Genomic DNA, 18,841 nt, shown 5'->3' on the forward strand with positions numbered 1-18,841 from the left:
CGTATACCAGTTTGTTTCAAAGGTTGAGGCAGTTGGATGCTTTGAGGCCGATTGAGCCAAAGGTACTAAATCCACCTCCAAGGAACCTTGACTATTCCCTCAGATGCGCATATTGTTCTGATGCCCCAGGGCACGACACAGAGAAGTGTTGGCATTTGAAGAGGGCGATCCAAGAGCTTATTGATACAAATCAAATCGTGGTCCAGAACCCGGAGGCACCAAACATCAACCAAAATCCTTTGCCGGCCCATGCATAGACACATATGATTGAGATAGTTCATAAGGATGGGGAGCCCAAGAATTCTTCCAAGTCTGTCATGATGATCCAGACTAGCGAAAGTAATCCAGTTAAAGCTCCAGATTCTGCAAAAGCAATGCCCTTGACAGTTGAAGGGGTGTCGGAGAAGCTAAGCACGCTCAACGTGAAGCCATCTGTATTGGTTGTGAAAGGGCCTCCGATTGATGTTGAAGCGAACCAGGAAAAGCAAAAAGTGATTGTACCAGGGGTCCCGGGCAAGCCTGTCATAATCGTGGAAGGAGCTCATATTACCCCCGTTATTATTAAGCCAGTGACCCAGTTACCAATGGTTGACACAAAGGCCGTCCCGTGGAATTACAAATAGGTGATAGTAACATATAAAGGGAAAGAAGTAGAGGAAGAAATCAATGAAACCGGCGGACTGACTCGTTCTGGGAGATGTTTTACCCCAGAAGAACTGAGGAAAGCCAAGCTATTCAAGGATGGCCACATCCCTGTAAAGAAGCCGGTCACCGAAGAAGAGGCTGAAGAGTTCCTGAAAAAGATGAAAATGCAAGACTATTCCATTGTAGAGCAGTTAAGGAAAACACCAGCTCAGATCTCTCTTTTGTCTTTGCTGATACATTCAGATGAACACCGCAAAGCCTTGATGAAGATTTTGAATGAGGCCCATGTTCCTAATAAGATCACGGTAAACCACTTGGAAAAGATTTCTAACAAGATTTTCGAAGCAAATAGGATCACTTTCTCAGATGATGAACTTCCTATGGAGGGTACAGAGCACAACCGAGCTCTTTATCTCACAGTGAAATGCGAGGATTCTGCTGTCTCAAGGGTACTGGTTGATAACGGTTCTAGTGCAAATATTTTCCCTCTGTCCACTTTGCAAAAGTTGAAGATCGGAACTGAAAGGATCTACATGAACAATGTATGTGTTCGAGGCTTTGATGGAGGAGGGAAAGATTCTGTTGGTGATATAATGCTCGATTTGTCAATAGGGCCAGTTGAGTTCACTATGGAGTTCCAAGTGCTAGATGTGGCTGTCTCCTACAACTTGTTGTTGGGCAGGCCATGGATACATGCTGCCAAGGCAATCTTGTCTTCTCTGCATCAAATGGTAAAGTTCTAATGGGGCAGGCAGGAAATAGTTGTGCATGGTGATGAGAACTTGTCTGCTTACGATGACACAATTGTTCCATTTATTGAAGTTGAAGATGATAAAGGGCCTTGGGTATACCAAACATTTGAAACAGTGTCTGTCGAGAAGATTCCTGAAGGAGAATGCATTCCAGGTCCAAAGCTACCCTCCGCGTCCGTCATGGTAGCAAATGAAATGTTGAAGAATGGTTTTGTGCCGGGCAAAGGCCTGGGTTTGTCTCTGCAGGGTATTGTACATCCGGTGTGTCCACATGAAAGTTTCGGTATATTTGGTTTGGGATTCACACTCACAGGGAAGGACATCAAAAAGGCTAAAAATTTGAAAAGAAAGGCATGGTCACTTCCTAAGCCTGTTCCACATATCTCCAAGTCTTTTGTCAAGCCAGGGGTCGCAAATCGCCCAATATCAGCGGTCCCAAAACCTGTGGTCGACTTTGATGAAGAGCTGATCAAGAGGCTCCAAAGTCTGTTTGATGAGGTTAATATGGTGGAAATCGGGGAAGGTTCTAGTAATGCCGATGTGCGGCTCGTTGGGCCAAATGTGAAGCTTAGCAATTGGAAAGCTACTCATCTCCCCACCCGGAAAGAGTTTTGGTAGTTTGCTTTGTTTTTCTTTCTGTTATCTGGGTTATTCCAGGGTTGTAATCCAGATTTTTTATTTTTTGCTTGTTTTGATGTACAAACCCTTCTATCCTTTTATTTTCAATGAAATACAATTTCCCATTTTCCATTATTCCTGATAGCGTTTCATTTTTGTTCTGTTTCTTTCTCTTTTTTTTTTTTTTTTCTGTACAGTTCTTTTGATGCTGGTTTCAATGACATAACATGCATGAGGAATTTTCAGCCAAATCTTAAAAGCCAATCTAATTCAGAAATAACAATCCAAGAAGTAGAGTGTGATGATGAAACAGAATATGATGAACAAGCAGCATTTCAGGAAATCACTAGAGAACTAAATCACTTTGAAGAAAAACCCAAGCCTATTCTGAATGAAACTGAAGCAATCAATTTAGGAGATCAAGATAATATCAGGGAAACCAAGATAAGTGTGCATCTGGAACCACAAATCAAGGAAGAAATAATCAAAGCACTGTTTGATTATAAAGATGTTTTTGCATGGTCGTATGACGACATGCCGGGTTTGAGCACTGACTTGGTAGTTCATAAATTGCCAACTGATCCGGCATTCCCTCCAGTCAAGCAAAAGTTAAGGAAGTTCAAGACTGACATGAGTGTGAAGATCAATGAAGAAATCACAAAGCAGCTTGACGCAAAGGTCATTAGGGTCACTCGATATCCCACTTGGTTAGCTAATGTCGTGCCAGTACCAAAGAAGGATGGTAAGACCAGGGTCTGTGTCGATTATCGTGATCTCAATAAGGCAAGTCCAAAAGATAACTTTCCATTGCCGAACATCCATATTCTGATCGACAATTGTGCCAAGCATGAGATTGGGTCTTTTGTGGATTGCTACGCGGGATATCACCAGATCCTGATGGATGAGGAAGATGCAGAAAAGACAGCATTCATCACACCATGGGGGACATACTGCTATCGGGTAATGCCATTTGGTTTGAAGAATGCTGGGGCAACTTACATGAGGGCAATGACTACCATATTTCATGACAGGAAATTGAGGTTTATGTAGATGATGTGATCATAAAGTCAAAGAAGCAGTCCAACCATGTTGGAGACTTGAGAAAGTTTTTCCAAAGGCTCCGCTGGTACAACCTCAAGCTCAATCCGGCAAAATGTGCATTTGGTGTCCCGTCCGGGAAACTATTGGGATTCGTAGTCAGTCGATGCGGTATTGAGTTGGACCCATCAAAGGTCAAAGCCATCCAAGAATTACCACCGCCAAAGAACAAAACCGAGGTGATGAGCCTTCTCGGAAGGTTAAACTACATCAGCAGGTTTATTGCTCAACTCACGACAACTTGTGAGCCCATCTTTAAGTTGCTGAAGAAGAATGCTGCAGTTAAGTGGACTGATGAGTGTCAGGAAGCATTTGATAAGATCAAGAGTTACCTGTCAAACCCACCTGTGCTGGTCCCGCCAGAACCTGGGAGACCTTTAATCCTCTATTTGACGGTATTGGATAATTCTTTCGGTTGTGTGTTGGGTCAACACGACATCACGGGCAAGAAAGAGCAAGCCATTTATTATCTCGGCAAGAAGTTCACTCCTTATGAGGTTAAGTATACTCTTCTTGAAAGGACATGTTGCGCCCTGACTTGGGTGGCACAAAAGTTGAAGCATTATCTGTCATCCTACACTACTTACCTCATTTCTCGCATGGATCCTCTAAAGTATATCTTTCAGAAGCCTATGCCCACAGGAAGATTGGCAAAGTGGCAGATTTTACTCACAGAGTTTGACATCATCTATGTGACTCGGACCGCGATGAAAGCCCAAGCCCTGGCCGATCACTTGGCCGAGAATCCAGTGGATGAAGAATATGAGCCACTGAAGACTTATTTTCCTGATGAAGAAGTGATGTATGTTGACGAGGCTGATCATGATGAAAAGCCAGGTTGGAAACTCTTCTTTGATGGAGCTGCTAACATGAAAGGTATCGGAATAGGGGCTGTACTCATTTCTGAAATAAGGAATCACTACCCGTAACAGCTCAGCTTCGATTTTATTGCACTAACAACATGGCTGAATACGAGGCATGCATTCTGGGTTTGAGGCTAGCTATAGACATGGGAGTTCAAGAAATATTAGTTTTGGGAGATTCAGATTTGTTGGTTCACCAGATTCAGGGAGAATGGGAGACTCGAGATTTGAAGCTCATACCGTATCGACAATGTTTGCATGATCTTTGTCAACGATTCAGGTCGGTAGAATTCAGGCATATTCCCAGGATTCATAATGAGATTGCCGACGCCTTGGCTACTCTAGCGTCAATGTTACACCATCCGGATAAGACTTATGTCGACCCTCTGCATATCCAAATCCGTGATCAGCATGCCTATTGCAATGTGGTTAAGGAGGAACCTGATGGTGAGCCTTGGTTCCATGATGTCAAGGAATATATCAAATCGGGGGTATATCCGGTACATGCCACAGGTGATCAAAAGAGAACCATTCGACGTCTGGCTAGTGGATTTTTCTTAAGTGGGGGAATATTGTACAAGAGAACTCCAGATCTAGGATTACTAAGGTGCCTAGATGCTAAACAAGCTTCGACTATCATGGCCGAAGTGCATTTCGGGGTTTGCGGGCCACATATGAGTGGGTATGTCTTGGCGAAGAAGATTCTTTGAGCAGGTTATTATTGGCTCACCATGGAACGAGATTGCATCAGCTTCGTTTGCAAATGTCATCAATGCCAGGTGCACGACGATTTGTTTCATTCCCTGCCATCTGAGTTGCACACAATGTCTGCACCTTGGCCCTTCGTTGTTTGGGGCATGGATGTCATTGGACCAATTGAGCCGGCAGCGTCAAGCGTGCATAGGTTTATTCTGGTGGCCATTGATTACTTTACCAAGTGGGTCGAAGCTGTACGTTCAAGTTCGTGACCAAGAAGGCAGTGGTAGATTTTGTTCATTCAAACATCATTTGCCGGTTCGGAATTCCCAAGGTAATCATCACAGATAATGCTGCTAACCTCAACAGTCATTTGATGAAAGAGGTATGCCAACAGTTCAAGATTAGGCATCGAAACTCCACCCTGTATCGTCCTAAGGCAAACGGAGCGGTTGCGGCTGCTAACAAGAACATAAAGAAGATACTTCGTAAGATGGTGCAAGGTTCCAGGCAATGGCATGAAAAGTTACCTTTTGCTTTACTGGGTTATCGCACTACTGTTCGCACTTCAATAGGTGCAACTCCCTATTTTCTAGTATATGGAACCGAGGCAGTTATACCTGCGGAAGTTGAGATTCCATCCCTGCGGATCGTTGTTGAAGCTGAAATTGATGATGATGAGTGGGTCAAGACCCGGCTAGAGCAATTGAGTTTGATTGATGAAAAAAGATTGGCAGTAGTATGTCACAGTCAATTGTATCAGAAAAGAATGGCAAGAGCATACAACAAGAAGGTGCGTCCCCGGAAATTTGAGGTGGGTCAGCTGGTGTTGAAACGCATCCTGCCACATCAGGCTGAAGCCAAAGGCAAGTTCGCCCCAAACTGGCAAGGGCCGTTTATTGTGACAAAGGTGTTGCCCAATGGTGCTTTGTATTTAACAGACATAGAAGGTAAATGTGTGGATATGGCTATCAATTCTGATGCAGTCAAGAGATATTATGTATGATTTCTTTGCTTATCTTCAATCGCATTTTGTTCTAGGCATGTTCAAATTTGGAATGACGAAGGCATTTTATTCTGCTATCCCAAACACTTTTATCATTTATTACCCCTTTTGAGCCTTATTTATTTTCTTTCATACCCCTCTTTTGGAATCAGAAGTAGAGTTAGAAATATAAAAGAAAAAAAAAAGAGAAGAAAAAGAGAAAAGCAAAAGAAAAAAAAAGAGAAGGAAAAGAGAAAAGCAAAGAAAGAAAAGAGAAAAGAAAGGAGAAAAAGAAAAGCAAAGTAACAAAAATAAAACTCTTATGTTTGAACTACGTTCGACCTGATTCCTTTTAAGGATACGTAGGCAACCTTACATGGTTCGGTCCCATCAAAATAAAAATTTAAAATTCCCCAAATTCGAAGAAACTGGGGCAGAAGTTTTAGTTAAAAAAAGAAGAAGATTTGATTCCAAAAGTTGTAATTTAGAACCCCTTCACCTTAAATTATTTTGAGCCTTCATGCCACCCTTTCTTTCTAACCCTGTCCAAAACCTACACTACAGTCCAAAGAAAGACCTTCTGATCAACTTTGAGGATGCCAAGTCAAGTGAGATGGAGGTACGATTTACATCATGGGTAGCACCTTTGTTCATGGGCACAAGGAAAAGTGAATAAATGAGAGAGTCTTATTGGTGAAAACCCTCACGGGCACTATAGGACGATGGTGAGTCGAGAGAAAATTCAAATGAGAGAGTCTTATTGGTGAAAACCCTTATGGGCACTGTAAGGCGACAGTGAGTTGAGAGAGGAGCAAATGAGAGAGACTTGCTGGTGAAAACCCCTCGGGGACATTACAAGCCGAATGGGGTTCATGACTTTACAGAGAAATTGAATTATGGAAACCCCGGTTTTGAAGTATGAAGACATGGCATGAACTGAAATGTGATTAGTTGGATGGATTAGGCTGATCAATCCGAAATGCATGTCATGATCATTGGAGCAAGTTGTTTCATTCAGATAAGTCTCTTTTCCATTTTTCTTCAAATAGTCATCTCTGTTTTTTCTTTTTTATTCCTAATTCTCGAAGTCACTTCGTTTCGTTTCTTTTGGGTCTATTTTTCTAAGTCTCTGTCAAATTAGTCTTTTGTTAAGCAAGCAAGAAAGGATTTCAAAGCTCATTACCAGCTTTTTATTTGCACCAAGCGAAATTCGGCCAGGCACATCACAAGGGACATGATTTAGAATGAGCAATGCGGTGATAACTGAAGTTCATGCGGTCAAGTGATTCGTGAATTTATAGGAAATGCAAAGGTTCAACAGTTGTTAGAATGAAAGTGCCATACGACGAGTTGAGTGTAAGGGATGCAAGTCATTCAGAGGTTTTGTGGTCGAGGTTCGATTGAAAGGTCAAACAATTCTTTGTAGCCCGAAGCATCAAATCAGAATGAAGCGGGATAGTGGCAGAAGCAGACACTTTCAGCCAGGATGCCACAAACTAACCACCATATTTTCAAACTGACCAAATTTTCTTTGTTTTAAGTAGGGGGAAAAAATCTTGTTTGCTTTGCCAGGAATCTCCATGAGGAAAGCATGTTCCAGATAAGTTCAGTTTTAACTGTTCAGGACCCTCTTGGATAGTGGGATCTAGTTTGAAATTTTCAGGACCCTCCTGGATAATGGAATTCAACTAACAATCAATGAATGTCCCTGGTACAAACTGGGGCAGAAAATTTTCTCTGTTTTGTCTGTATTGTTGTGATAGCAGGCGCCCACCTGGAGAATGAGGGAATTTATTTCAAGTGTTAAGTCATCAGGCGCCCACCTGGAGAACGAGGGAATTCATTTTAGTTTCAAGTCAAAATCAGGCGCCCACCTGGAGAACGAGGGAATTTATTTCAAGTTTTAAGTCATCAGGCGCCCACCTGGAGAACGAGGGAATTCATTTCAGTTTTAAGTCATCAGGCGCCCACCTGGAGAACGAGGGAATTCATTTTAAGCTTTAAGTCATCAGGCGCCCACCTGGAGAACGAGGGAATTTATTTTAGCTTTAAGTCAAAATCAGGCACCCACCTGGAGAACGAGGGAATTTATTTCAAGTTTTAAATCATCAGGCGCCCACCTGGAGAACGAGGGAATTCATTTTAAGCTTTAAGTCATCAGGCACCCACCTGGAGAACGAGGGAATTCATTTTAGCTTTAAGTCAAAATCAGGCGCTCACCTGGAGAACGAGGGAATTCATTTCAGTTTTAAGTCATCAGGCGCCCACCTGGAGAACGAGGGAATTCATTTTAGCTTTAAGCCATCAGGCGCCCACCTGGAGAACGAGGGAATTCATTTTAGCTTTAAGTCAAAATCAGGCGCCCACCTGGAGAATGAGGGAATTCATTTTAGCTTTAAGTCAAAATCAGGCGCCCACCTGGAGAACGAGGGAATTCATTTCAGTTTTAAGTCATCAGGCGCCCACCTAAGAACGAGGGAATTCATTTTAGCTTTAAGTTATCAGGCGCCCACCTGGATAACGAGGGAATTCATTTTAGCTTTAAGTCAAAATCAGGCGCCCACCTGGAGAACGAGGGAATTTATTTCAAGTTTTAAGTCATCAGGCGCCCACCTGGAGAACGAGGGAATTCATTTCAGTTTTAAGTCAAAATCAGGCGCCCACCTGGAGAACGAGGGAATTTATTTCAAATTTTAAGTCATCAGGTGCCCACCTGGAGAACGAGGGAATTCATTTCAGTTTTAAGTCATCAGGTGCCCACCTGTAGAACGAGGGAATTCGTTTCAAATTTCAAGTCATTTCAGAATTCAATTTAAGTTAGAAGTAGCAGAAGCTCACCTCAAGAGTGCGAGCTGACAGTCCGAGATGACCAAAGGAAGAAGTCTCAATCCAGAATAAAAGAAAAAAAAAGAGAAGTGAATCCAAAATGCAAAAGCCGATGAAAGATGTGAACTGCTCAAGACATGGCTGAAGTCACAAGCTTTGCATGTCCCGTCTTGATTCGAAAAGCTGAAGAAGAAAGAACTAGCACCTGCAACTAGCAAGCATCAAGGTTCAAATCAAAAGTCCGCATGAAGAACCATTCAAGACTCAAGATCAAGCTTTCAGAAGACTTATAGATAGGAATCTTGTAACTCGTAGCTGATAGGCTTAGTTAGTTTCTTTTTCATTTTGACTTTGGTGTAATAGGGAGCTCAGCAAGAAAGAGCAGCAGCAGCAGCAGTGAGATCACAGCTTCTCGGTAGTCCCAACTACCTAAACTTCCAGAACTATACTGACCCGATTCCTTTATAGCCAAGGATATGTAGGCAACCTCCGAAGTAAGGTTCGGTCAAACTTTTCAAAAATGCTTCCCATTGAGTATCCAAACGGGCAAAAATTACTCGTAATTGCTCACTTTACCTTTGCCCGAAAACTCTTCATGTTTCCGAGCAAAGAAGGGCAGCTGTGAGCACCTAATTTTTGCCCTAATATAAAATTACTCCTAAAAAATCCAAAAAATAGCTTTAAATTATTTTTCTATATTTTTACTTAGTTTGCTTTGTACGTATTCATATTTGATGCATTTTTAAGTTGCATTTTAAATCCTAAAGAAAATACAAAAATATTTTAATTTTTACATTTTTTAGATTTTAAATGCATAATCAATTGCATTTGTAAAACACTAAAATATCAAAAAATACATTAGTAACTCTACATGCATTTTTAGGCTAGTTAATTAATTAGGTCATTAGTCAATTAATGAGTGAAATATATAAATAGTTTAGCCACACAAATTAGTTTTAATTAAAATTTGAGTCCATAGTGGCTAATTTTGCAAAATATCTAATAAAGAAAGATGAGAAGGAAAGAAAGGGTTGTTGGTGCACATCTTTTAGAATTGGGCCAAGCAAATTCGATGGCCCAGTTTCTCCACAAGCTTGCCCTAAATTCCCCCTTAATTATCCAATTCTTTTCTCATTTTTGGGGGAAGGGGACAGATAACTGAAAAGAGAACAGGGACAGAACCCGATCCCCTTAAAAAAAAAAAACCCTAGCATCCTTCTTCCTCTCTTTCTTCACTCAACAGCCGCTAGCCTCATCTCCCTCAAGTCCTCGCCACTCTCTCTAATGGCTGTCACAGCCAACTCAGTTTCAAAATTTTGAATCCAAATTTGAAAAAGACACAACAAAAAAAAAAAAAATCGAAAAAAAAAACAACGAAAAAGAAGAGTTACATAGAAAATTAAGAAGCTTCTCTTCTCAGATTTCAGTTCATAATCCTGGAATCTCTAAGTTGATTGAGCTATTAGAGCTGTTTTGGAGCCGTGGACTGCTGTCATTGCTATTGTTATTTTACTGAGCTTTAACGTTCTCTTATCTCGCTTTCATTTGGTTTTTAAGAATTGGTTTGGTGCAACCAGGTATTCACTTGAGAACCCGTCTTTGTATTGGTAAACATGAATTAATTCCTCTGTTTTCTCCATGAAATTTCAACTCATTATTGCCTTTACATGATTGAATCCTTTTCTGAGTAATTTGTCTATTAGAAGATTTAAACTTGTTTAACTTCATGGCGATTTGTTTCTGTTTTGCTTGGAGCCACGAATGTTGAAAAGAGAAGATTCTGTTATTTTAATTTATGCTCCTTTAAATTTCGTTGATAGCTTATGCTGTTCTTCTACATGTTAAAACATGTTCATGAACCTGACTAATGTTAAGTTGGGTTGGCTATTTGTATAATATGAGATTTCCAATTGAATGTCACTTTAGCTTGGAAATCTGAATTTCGGTTAACTTGCATCTTGCGAACATAATTAGGATGGCCATTTGTAATTTCGTTTGAGTTACATTGTTCGTATCATGAATTGAAAGGGAAGTTAGGGAACAATCGACCTTCTAGGCCCAATGATTTTTGTAGCCCACTTGTTTGTTTACGAACCAGAACTGAAATCAAATTATGATGTCCACATAGTAGTTATTAATTTACCATTATCATACATTAATCTCACAATGTAGGAAACCATCTTTGAACATCATAGCTTGCTTTAGGCGCAATTAATAAATCATCGTGGCCATGGGTACGGTTCCCGTGGCATGGTCACGATACGTAAATCTCATTCGAGCGTGCGTTTCACGTGACTCGACCAGAACTTTAAATAATAATAAAAGTTAACACGTTGTAAATCGCGGGTGCGTTTCATGTGGCGCGGTTCGCAATGTGTACAAAAACAAACGAGTGCGCGACATCGCGACTTGTTCAAACAAATTTTATAAATACCAAAAGCGATTTAAAAGGTAAAAATGCACAATAGGTCTCAAATATGTATTAAATCAGATAATTTGGCCAATTATTAATAGTTAAGCGACTGTGCTAGAACCACAGAATTCGGGAGTGCCTCACACATTCTCCCGGGTTAACAGAATTTCTTACCCGGTCTTCTATGTTCGCAGACCATAAATAAGAGTCAATTTCCTCAATTTGGGATTTAAAATAAACCGGTGACTTGGGACACCATAAATCATTCCAAGTGGCGACTCTGATTAAATAAATAATCCCATTTCGATTTATGTCACTTTAATTGGAAAAACTTCTCTTATCCGTATCCCACTGCAGAAAAAAGGAGGTGTGACACACACACACACACACACACACACACACACACACATATATATATATATATATATATATATATATATATATATATATATATATATATATATGATAAATATATTTATACATTTACTGCGTGTGTAATTAGTTCTGGTCGATCAACCAATTTTGTATTTTGCCTTTTTTATATCCCTTTTATTTTTATATTTTATCGCCCCCCAAAAAACTATCACAAATTATTTATGTGTTCTATAGTATATATTTTGTCTAGTGAATTTTTTTATAATTGTAGTATTCCCTTGATTTTAATTTATACGACATTGTTTTCCTTTTAATTAATTTGTACTAAAAATGATATCATTTTATACTTATAAATAGTTTACTTTTTAACCTTTTCGTTTGCTCTTAATCATATGATTCTATAGCCATCAAATCTTATGATGTATTTAATTAAATCACAAGTTTAAAAAAATTTCATCTTTTTTAAACTTTATGGACAATCAAACTATTCATATAAAATGAAACGGATAAGTAATATTACAAAATATTTACTCAAGAATAACATTTATTGATAATGTTATGTCCAAGAACAAATTAAAGTTTTGTCTTCGTTTTCCACCGCCACTTGCATGGCGCATTGGCCAAGCTTCTCAAGAGGCCAAAAGGTACTTTTTCTAACTTGATATGTTTGGCCAAACTTTTTTTGGAGAAAATGTACTTTTGGGAAGAAGCAGAAGCAGTTTCTGAGAAGCAGAAAAAAATAGCGTCTTTCCAAAAGCAGAAGCAGAAACAGTTTTGACTTTTCTTCTTACCAAATACACCCTTAACAAAATATGGTATATACCAAAATAACCGTTAAACCTAATACTTAGGATATTAATGTATAAATATTTTTTATTATTTTTAGGATAACTTTCTAATATATAGTGACTTTAGGGGTGAATGCTTTTATATTTATTGAATAATTTTTAATATATTTAAGTTATTTTAAAAGAATTCAGTACTTTTAAATTTTATTTTAAATTTTACTTAAATAAAATAAAAAGATTTAATTATTGCATGTAATAACAAATTTTTAAGATTATTTATTTACTTATAATATTAACTATTAAGTAAATCTATTTATGTCCTTATTCGTAATTTGATAATTAAAAACACTTTCTAAAAAGCTTGGCCAAATACAAATTATTGCTCAAAAATGCTTTTCAGAGTGATTAGTCAAACACAAACGGCTTGTCTCTTTTGAAAAAAAATACTTCTCAAAATAAACTGATTTCTCTAGTTTGGCCAAACATGCTATATAAATATCCCGCTGCTCCCAAATTTACGTACCAAACAAACTATAATCTGCAAATCAAAATCAAAACTGAAATAAAACAATAGGGAAAAGAATAATATTGTAAGGAAAACAGTTGCATCGACTTTACAGCCGTGGGAAGTTGACTGGTACAATCAGCAAGGGGACTGATGTCTGTTCCCTCTGTTGTCTCTTTGATTATAGTAGTTAGAACTTGTGCCCGACTTGAGACTTGTTGTTCTTGAGCATTTTGAAGATGTGTAACAGGTTCCCGATCTGGTTCCTATCATAACATTTATTAGATCATCAAAATATAACAAGGCACATAACTTATCATCCTCGTATATGCACCGTAGGTCATTAATCTATTGAAATCGTATATGCACATAACTATTGCCTACAGGTTCAGGGTCTTATACTGTGTATTGTGACGCATCGCGTATTGGTGTTGGCGCAATTCTTATGCAATGCGGTAGGGTGATTGCCTATGCATCCAGATAGTTAAAGGTACATGAGAAGAATTATCCAGTCCACGACCTTGTGTTAGCAACTATTGTTCATGCCTTGAAAATTTGGCGGCATTATTTGTACGGGGTCCATTGTGAGATTTACACTGATCATCGAAGTCTACATCATTTGTTTAAATAGAAAGATCTTAATTTGCGGCAGCGAAGATGGTTGGAGTTGCTTAAGAATTATGATATCACAATTCTCTATCATCCCGAAAAGGGAAATGTGGTGGCCGATGCCTTGAGTCGTATGGCGGAGAGTTTGGGCAGCTTAGCATACTTACTGGTAGCAGAGAGGCCTTTAGCCTTGGATGTTCAGGCCTTGGCCAACCAGTTTGTTAGATTGGATATTTCCGAGCCGAGTCGAGTTTTGGCTTGTGTGGTTTCTCAGTCTTCTCTTTATGATCGTATCAGAGAGTGCCAGTATGATGATCCCCATATTCTTGTCCTTAAGGACACGGTTCAACACGGTGATGCCAAGGAAGTCACTCTTTGGGATGACGGTGTATTACGGATGCAGTGCATGCTATGTGTGCCTAATGTAGATGGTTTGCGTGAGTTGATTCTCCTGGAAGCTCACAGTTCACGGTACTCCATTCATCCAGGTGCCACAAAGATGTATCAGGACTTGAGATAGCACTATTGGTGGAGAAAAATAAAGAAGATATAGTTGGGTTTGTAGCTCGATGTTTAAATTATCTATTGGTAAAGTACGAACATTAGAGATCGGGTGTATTACTTCAGAGACTTGAAATTCTAGAGTGGAAGTGGGAGCGCATTACCATGGACTTCGTAGTTGGGCTCCCACATACTTTGAGGAAGTTTGATGTTGTTTGGGTGATCGTAGATCGGTTGACCAAGTTCGTGCATTTTATTCCAGTTGGCACTACTTATTCTTTGGAATGGTTGGCTGAAATTTATATCCACGATATTGTTCGCCTACACGGTGTGCCAGTGTCCATCATCCAGATTGAGGCACGCCATTTACATCACAGTTTTGGAGAGCAGTGCAGCGAGAATTGGGCACACAGGTCAGTTGAGTACAACATTTCACCCTCAGATGGACGGATAGTCCGAGCACACTATTCAGATATTGGAGGATATGCTACGTGCTTGTGTCATTGATTTTGGAGGTTCTTGGGATCAATTTCTGCCACTAACAGAGTTTGCTTACAATAACAACTACCAATCGAGCATTCAGATGGCTCCGTATGCGGCTTTATACGGGAGACGGTGTCGGTCTCCGGTGGGTTGGTTTGAACCGGGTGAGGCTAGGCTATTGGGTACTGACTTAGTTCAGGATGCTTTGGAGAAGCTTAAATTGATTCAGGAGCGGCTTCGCATGGCGCGGTCTAGACAGAAGAGTTATCCTGACATGAAGGTCTGTGATGTTGCTTACATGGTTGGGGAAAAGGTTCTGCTCAAGATTTCACCCATAAAAGGTGTGTTGAGGTTCGGGAAGAAGGGCAAGTTGAGTCCTCAGTATATTGGGCATTTTGAGATACTTAAGAAAATTGGAGAGGTGGCTTATGAACTTGCTTCGCCACCTAGTCTATCAGGTGTTCATCCAGTGTTCCATGTGTCCATGCTCCGAAAGTATGTCGGGGATCCGTCTCATATTTTGGATTTCAGTACAGTGCAGCTGGACGGAAATTTGACTTATGATGTGGAGCCGGTGGCTATTTTAGACCGGCAGGTTCAAAAGTTGAGGTCAAAGAACATAGCATCAGTGAAGGTACATTGGAGAGGACAACCAGTTGGAGAAGCTACTTGGGAGATTGAGCAGGAGATGCGGAGAAAATATCCACACCTATTTGAGACTCCAGGTATAATTCTAAACCCGTTCGAGGACGAACGTTTGTTTAAGAGGGGGAGAATGTAAGGACCAAACTGGTCGTTTTGAGTATTATAACCATGTTCCCCCATTTACTGCTCAAGTTATACTTTACAGTTATTTTATGACTTACCGGGTTAGTTGGTTCGCGTCCGTAAGGATTTCAGAGTGAAATGAGACAGTCTCATAATTGAAAAATTAAGTTGGAAAAGTTGACAGGATATTGACTTATGTGTAAACGACCTCGGATTTGAATTTTGATGATTTCAATAGCTTTGTATGGTGATTATGGACTTAGGAGTGTATCCGGAAAATTATTGGGAGGTCCGTAGTGGAATTAGGCTTGAAATGGTGAAAGTTAAATTTTTGGGAAGTTTGACCGGGGGTTTGACTTTTTGATATCGGGGTCGAAATCCAATTTTAAAACTTTTAATAGGTACGTTATTTTATTTATGACTTGTGTGCAAAATTTGAGGTCAATCGGACTTGATTTGATAGGTTGCGGCGTCATTTGTGAAAGCTTGAAATTTAAAAGTTCATTAGGCTTGAATTGATGTATGATTCATGGTTCTAGCATTGTTTGGCGTGATTTGAAGTTTCGACTAAGTTCGTATGATATTTTAGGACTTGTTGGTATGATTTTACGGGTCCCGAAGGGCTTGGGTGTATTTTTGTTTTGGATCATTGGTTGAGAAACTAGTAAAGTTAAAGAATTTGAGAGTTTGACCATGGTCAATATCAGGTCAAGACGACCTCTTTTCAGTGTTTTGAGTGCGCGAGCAGGTCCGTAGCATATTTTCTGATAGAAATTCATATATGGTTTATGTCCGGGAGGTTTTGGATGGTTAACGGATCACACTTTGGACTTAAACAGCTGCTGAAAATTTTTGCTGCTGGAAAAATCGAGGTCATGAAAATTCGTGGTCATGAAAATCTAGGTCATGAAAAATCAAGGTCATGAAAATCGAGGTCATGAAAATCGAGGCCATGAAATCGAGGTCAAGAAAATCGAGGCCATGGAATCGAGGTCATGAAAATCGAGGCCATGAAATCGAGGTCATGAAAATCGAGGCTAGGAAATCGAGGTCATGGAAATCGAGGCCAGACCTGGGCAGAAACTTTATGTTACAAAACGGGGGTTCCGTCCCATTTTTTCCATTTTTGACAAATTGGAGCTTGGGGAGAGGCGATATTTGAGAGATTCTCAAGGAAAAACATCGAGGTAAATGATTTTAACTCGGATTTAGTCAATATACACAAATATATCATTATTTTCGTCATTTAGTTAGTGTTTTGAGATGGAAATTTGGGAAAAATGAGAAAGAGTTCTTGGACTAGAATTTTGAGGTTTTGAATGGGATTTTGTTATCAGATTTGAGTAAAATTAGTATGGTTAGACTCGTGAGTGAATGAGCTTTTGGGTTTTATAACTTTTGTCGGGTTCGGAGATGTGGGCCCCACGGGCGATGTTTGAGCTAAATTTTGGATTTTGTTGAAAAATTAGTATTTTCTTATGGAATTAATTCCAATAAATATTATTGACTGAATTGAATTATTTGCGGCTAGATTCGAGGCATTTGGAGGCCAATTTATGAGGAAAAGACATTGTAGAATAAAGAATTACACGGCTTGAGGTAAGTAACAGTTCTAAATTTGGTCCTGAGGGTATGAAACCCTGAAATATATATTATGTGATTGGTTTTGAGGTGAGCACATGCTAGGTGACGGGCGTGTGGGAGTGCACCATAGGAATTATGACTTGGTCAATTCCATGGAACTGTATAGTTGAAAAATCTGTTGATATCCGTAAATTTTTCCCCGTATTAGAGAAATTGATCTTTGAATCATGTTTAAATCATATGTTTATACTGTTGGGACCCACGGATGTTGTGTACTTGTGAAATTATTTGCTAAATTGTTGTTTTGCACTCAGTCACAGTTATATTTGCAGATTTTTACCTCAGTCTCTCTTATTCATTATTGAAGCATCATATCATTGTTATTGGGCTGCTTATCATGATTTCTGAGAGCCCAAGAGACTGGAGAGGTTGATGACTGAGTGAGGTTGAGGGCCTAATTTAGAGGATATTTATGGATCGGGCTGCACGCCGCAGCATGTTTCATTGATTTATGCCATGATTGGCTTAATATAGCGCTTGGGCTGAAGAAGTCCCTCCGGAGTCTGTACATACTCCCAGTGAGCGCAGGTACCTACTGAGTGCGAGTGCCGAGTGATGAGCGACTGTGAGGAAAGAGTGACTGTGAGGAAAGAGTGACTATGAGGTTGGAGTGAATGGGAGGACTGAGTGGCTGTTACTCTGAGAGGATGCATTGATTTCATTATTTGCTGCATTTCAGCTATCATATATCACTATTTTTGGAATTTCGAAAAAATATTATTTTCTGTTTCGGTCAAACTTGATTTGAAATTTCAGTGAAATCTTAAATGTTGAACTTGAGAGCATGCCTAATCTTTTATATTGGAAAGTATTGTATTTGGATTTAGCTGAGAAGCTCGTCACTATTTTCAGTTCTCTATTTATTATTGTTACTTACTGAGTTGGCTGTACTTATACTACACCGTGCACTTCGTGTGCAGATCTAGGTGATCCCGGATATATTGGGTGTTGATTCTTTCACACAGTCGATATTCTGGAGATTCAGAGGTAGCTGTCATATTTCGCAGACCTTGTCTCTCCTTCCCTATCCTTTTGTTTATTGTATTTGGTCTCAGATTATTATAGACCACGTTTTAGAGACTTGTATTGTATAGATGTTCTTGTACTTAGTGATACCAGGTTTTGAGAGTGTTTGTATCGGTATTTGCGAGACTTGTGGATTGTGTTTAAATATTATATTTCCAAACTTAAAAGAAATTGTGATTTATCGAGGTTGTCGACTTGCCTAGTATCGAGATAGGCACCATCACGACAACTTGGGATTTTGGATCGTGACAGGGAGGCACTACAAATATTCTTCTGTATGAAAGTGAAGATCATGAGTTGGAATGTGCATGGTTTGAATGATGGGAAGAAAATAAGCACAATAATGTCACTAGTTCGAAAGTGGAAAGTAGACGTTCTATGCTTGCAAGAGACAAAGTTAGAAAAGTGGTCTTCTAATTTGATACAACATATTCGGGGTAACAGATGGGTAGACTGGGTAGAGTTAAAATCATATGCAACCAGGGGTGGGATTATTGTACTTTGGGACAGAAGACAGTGGAACTGCATCGATTCATATCAAGGCACATACATAATTTCATGCATGTTGGAGAGTTTACATAAGGACTTTAGGTGGTGCTTTACAGGGGTCTATGGCCCTCACACTAATCCTGAGAGAGAGCAACATTGGGATGAGATTGCAGGAATTAGGGGATTATGGAGCAACCAATGGGTTCTGGGAGGGGATTTCAATATTTGTAGATTCGAGAGTGAAAGGTTAAATTTCATACGAAGATCCAGGGCTATAAAGACTTTCTCATATGTCATACAAGAACTGCATATAATTGATCTCCCACTGCAGGGTGCCTATTATACTTGGTCACGGGGAGTTAACTGCAGGGTGCCTAATACACTGCAGGGTGACTCTGAGGACTGAGTTATGGGGAGGACTGAGTGAATTGATACTCTGAGAAGTATGCATATGGTTTTATCACTGAGATACATTGCATTGACATGCACCCATGACATACACACATAGAGATGTATTTTCCTCAAGTAGTATGGTATCACGTCATTCATGACTTCTCACGCATATTGGTCTATGGGTATAGTGATGCATTTTTCCACTAACTATCTGGAAAGAAAATAAAACATCTTATCATTGTTAAAAGCATTTTTGGGAAATTTTTTTTCTGTTTTCAAACTTATTCGTATTTTTGGAAACTTCGGTAAACGACTTGGGACTTTCACTGATACACTTGAAAGGCAGAACTATTTTTTGAAAATC

At 39.6% G+C, this 18,841-nt stretch overlaps 1 protein-coding gene and 1 pseudogene across 1 annotated transcript; both read left to right on the forward strand.

Moving 5' to 3' along the window:
- Nucleotides 1–263: 263 nt before the first annotated feature.
- LOC107765262 (uncharacterized) lies at nucleotides 264–5,678 on the forward strand (annotated as a pseudogene).
- Nucleotides 5,679–17,887: 12,209 nt separating this feature from the next.
- LOC142167974 (uncharacterized) lies at nucleotides 17,888–18,490 on the forward strand. The gene has a single exon (XM_075228617.1). The coding sequence runs from the start codon at nucleotides 17,888–17,890 to the stop codon at nucleotides 18,488–18,490; it is 603 nt and encodes a 200-aa protein (XP_075084718.1).
- The last annotated feature ends 351 nt before the right edge of the window (nucleotides 18,491–18,841 follow it).

This window comes from Nicotiana tabacum, chromosome 13, assembly GCF_000715075.1.
Source record: "Nicotiana tabacum cultivar K326 chromosome 13, ASM71507v2, whole genome shotgun sequence".
NCBI classification, from domain to species: domain Eukaryota; kingdom Viridiplantae; phylum Streptophyta; class Magnoliopsida; order Solanales; family Solanaceae; genus Nicotiana; species Nicotiana tabacum.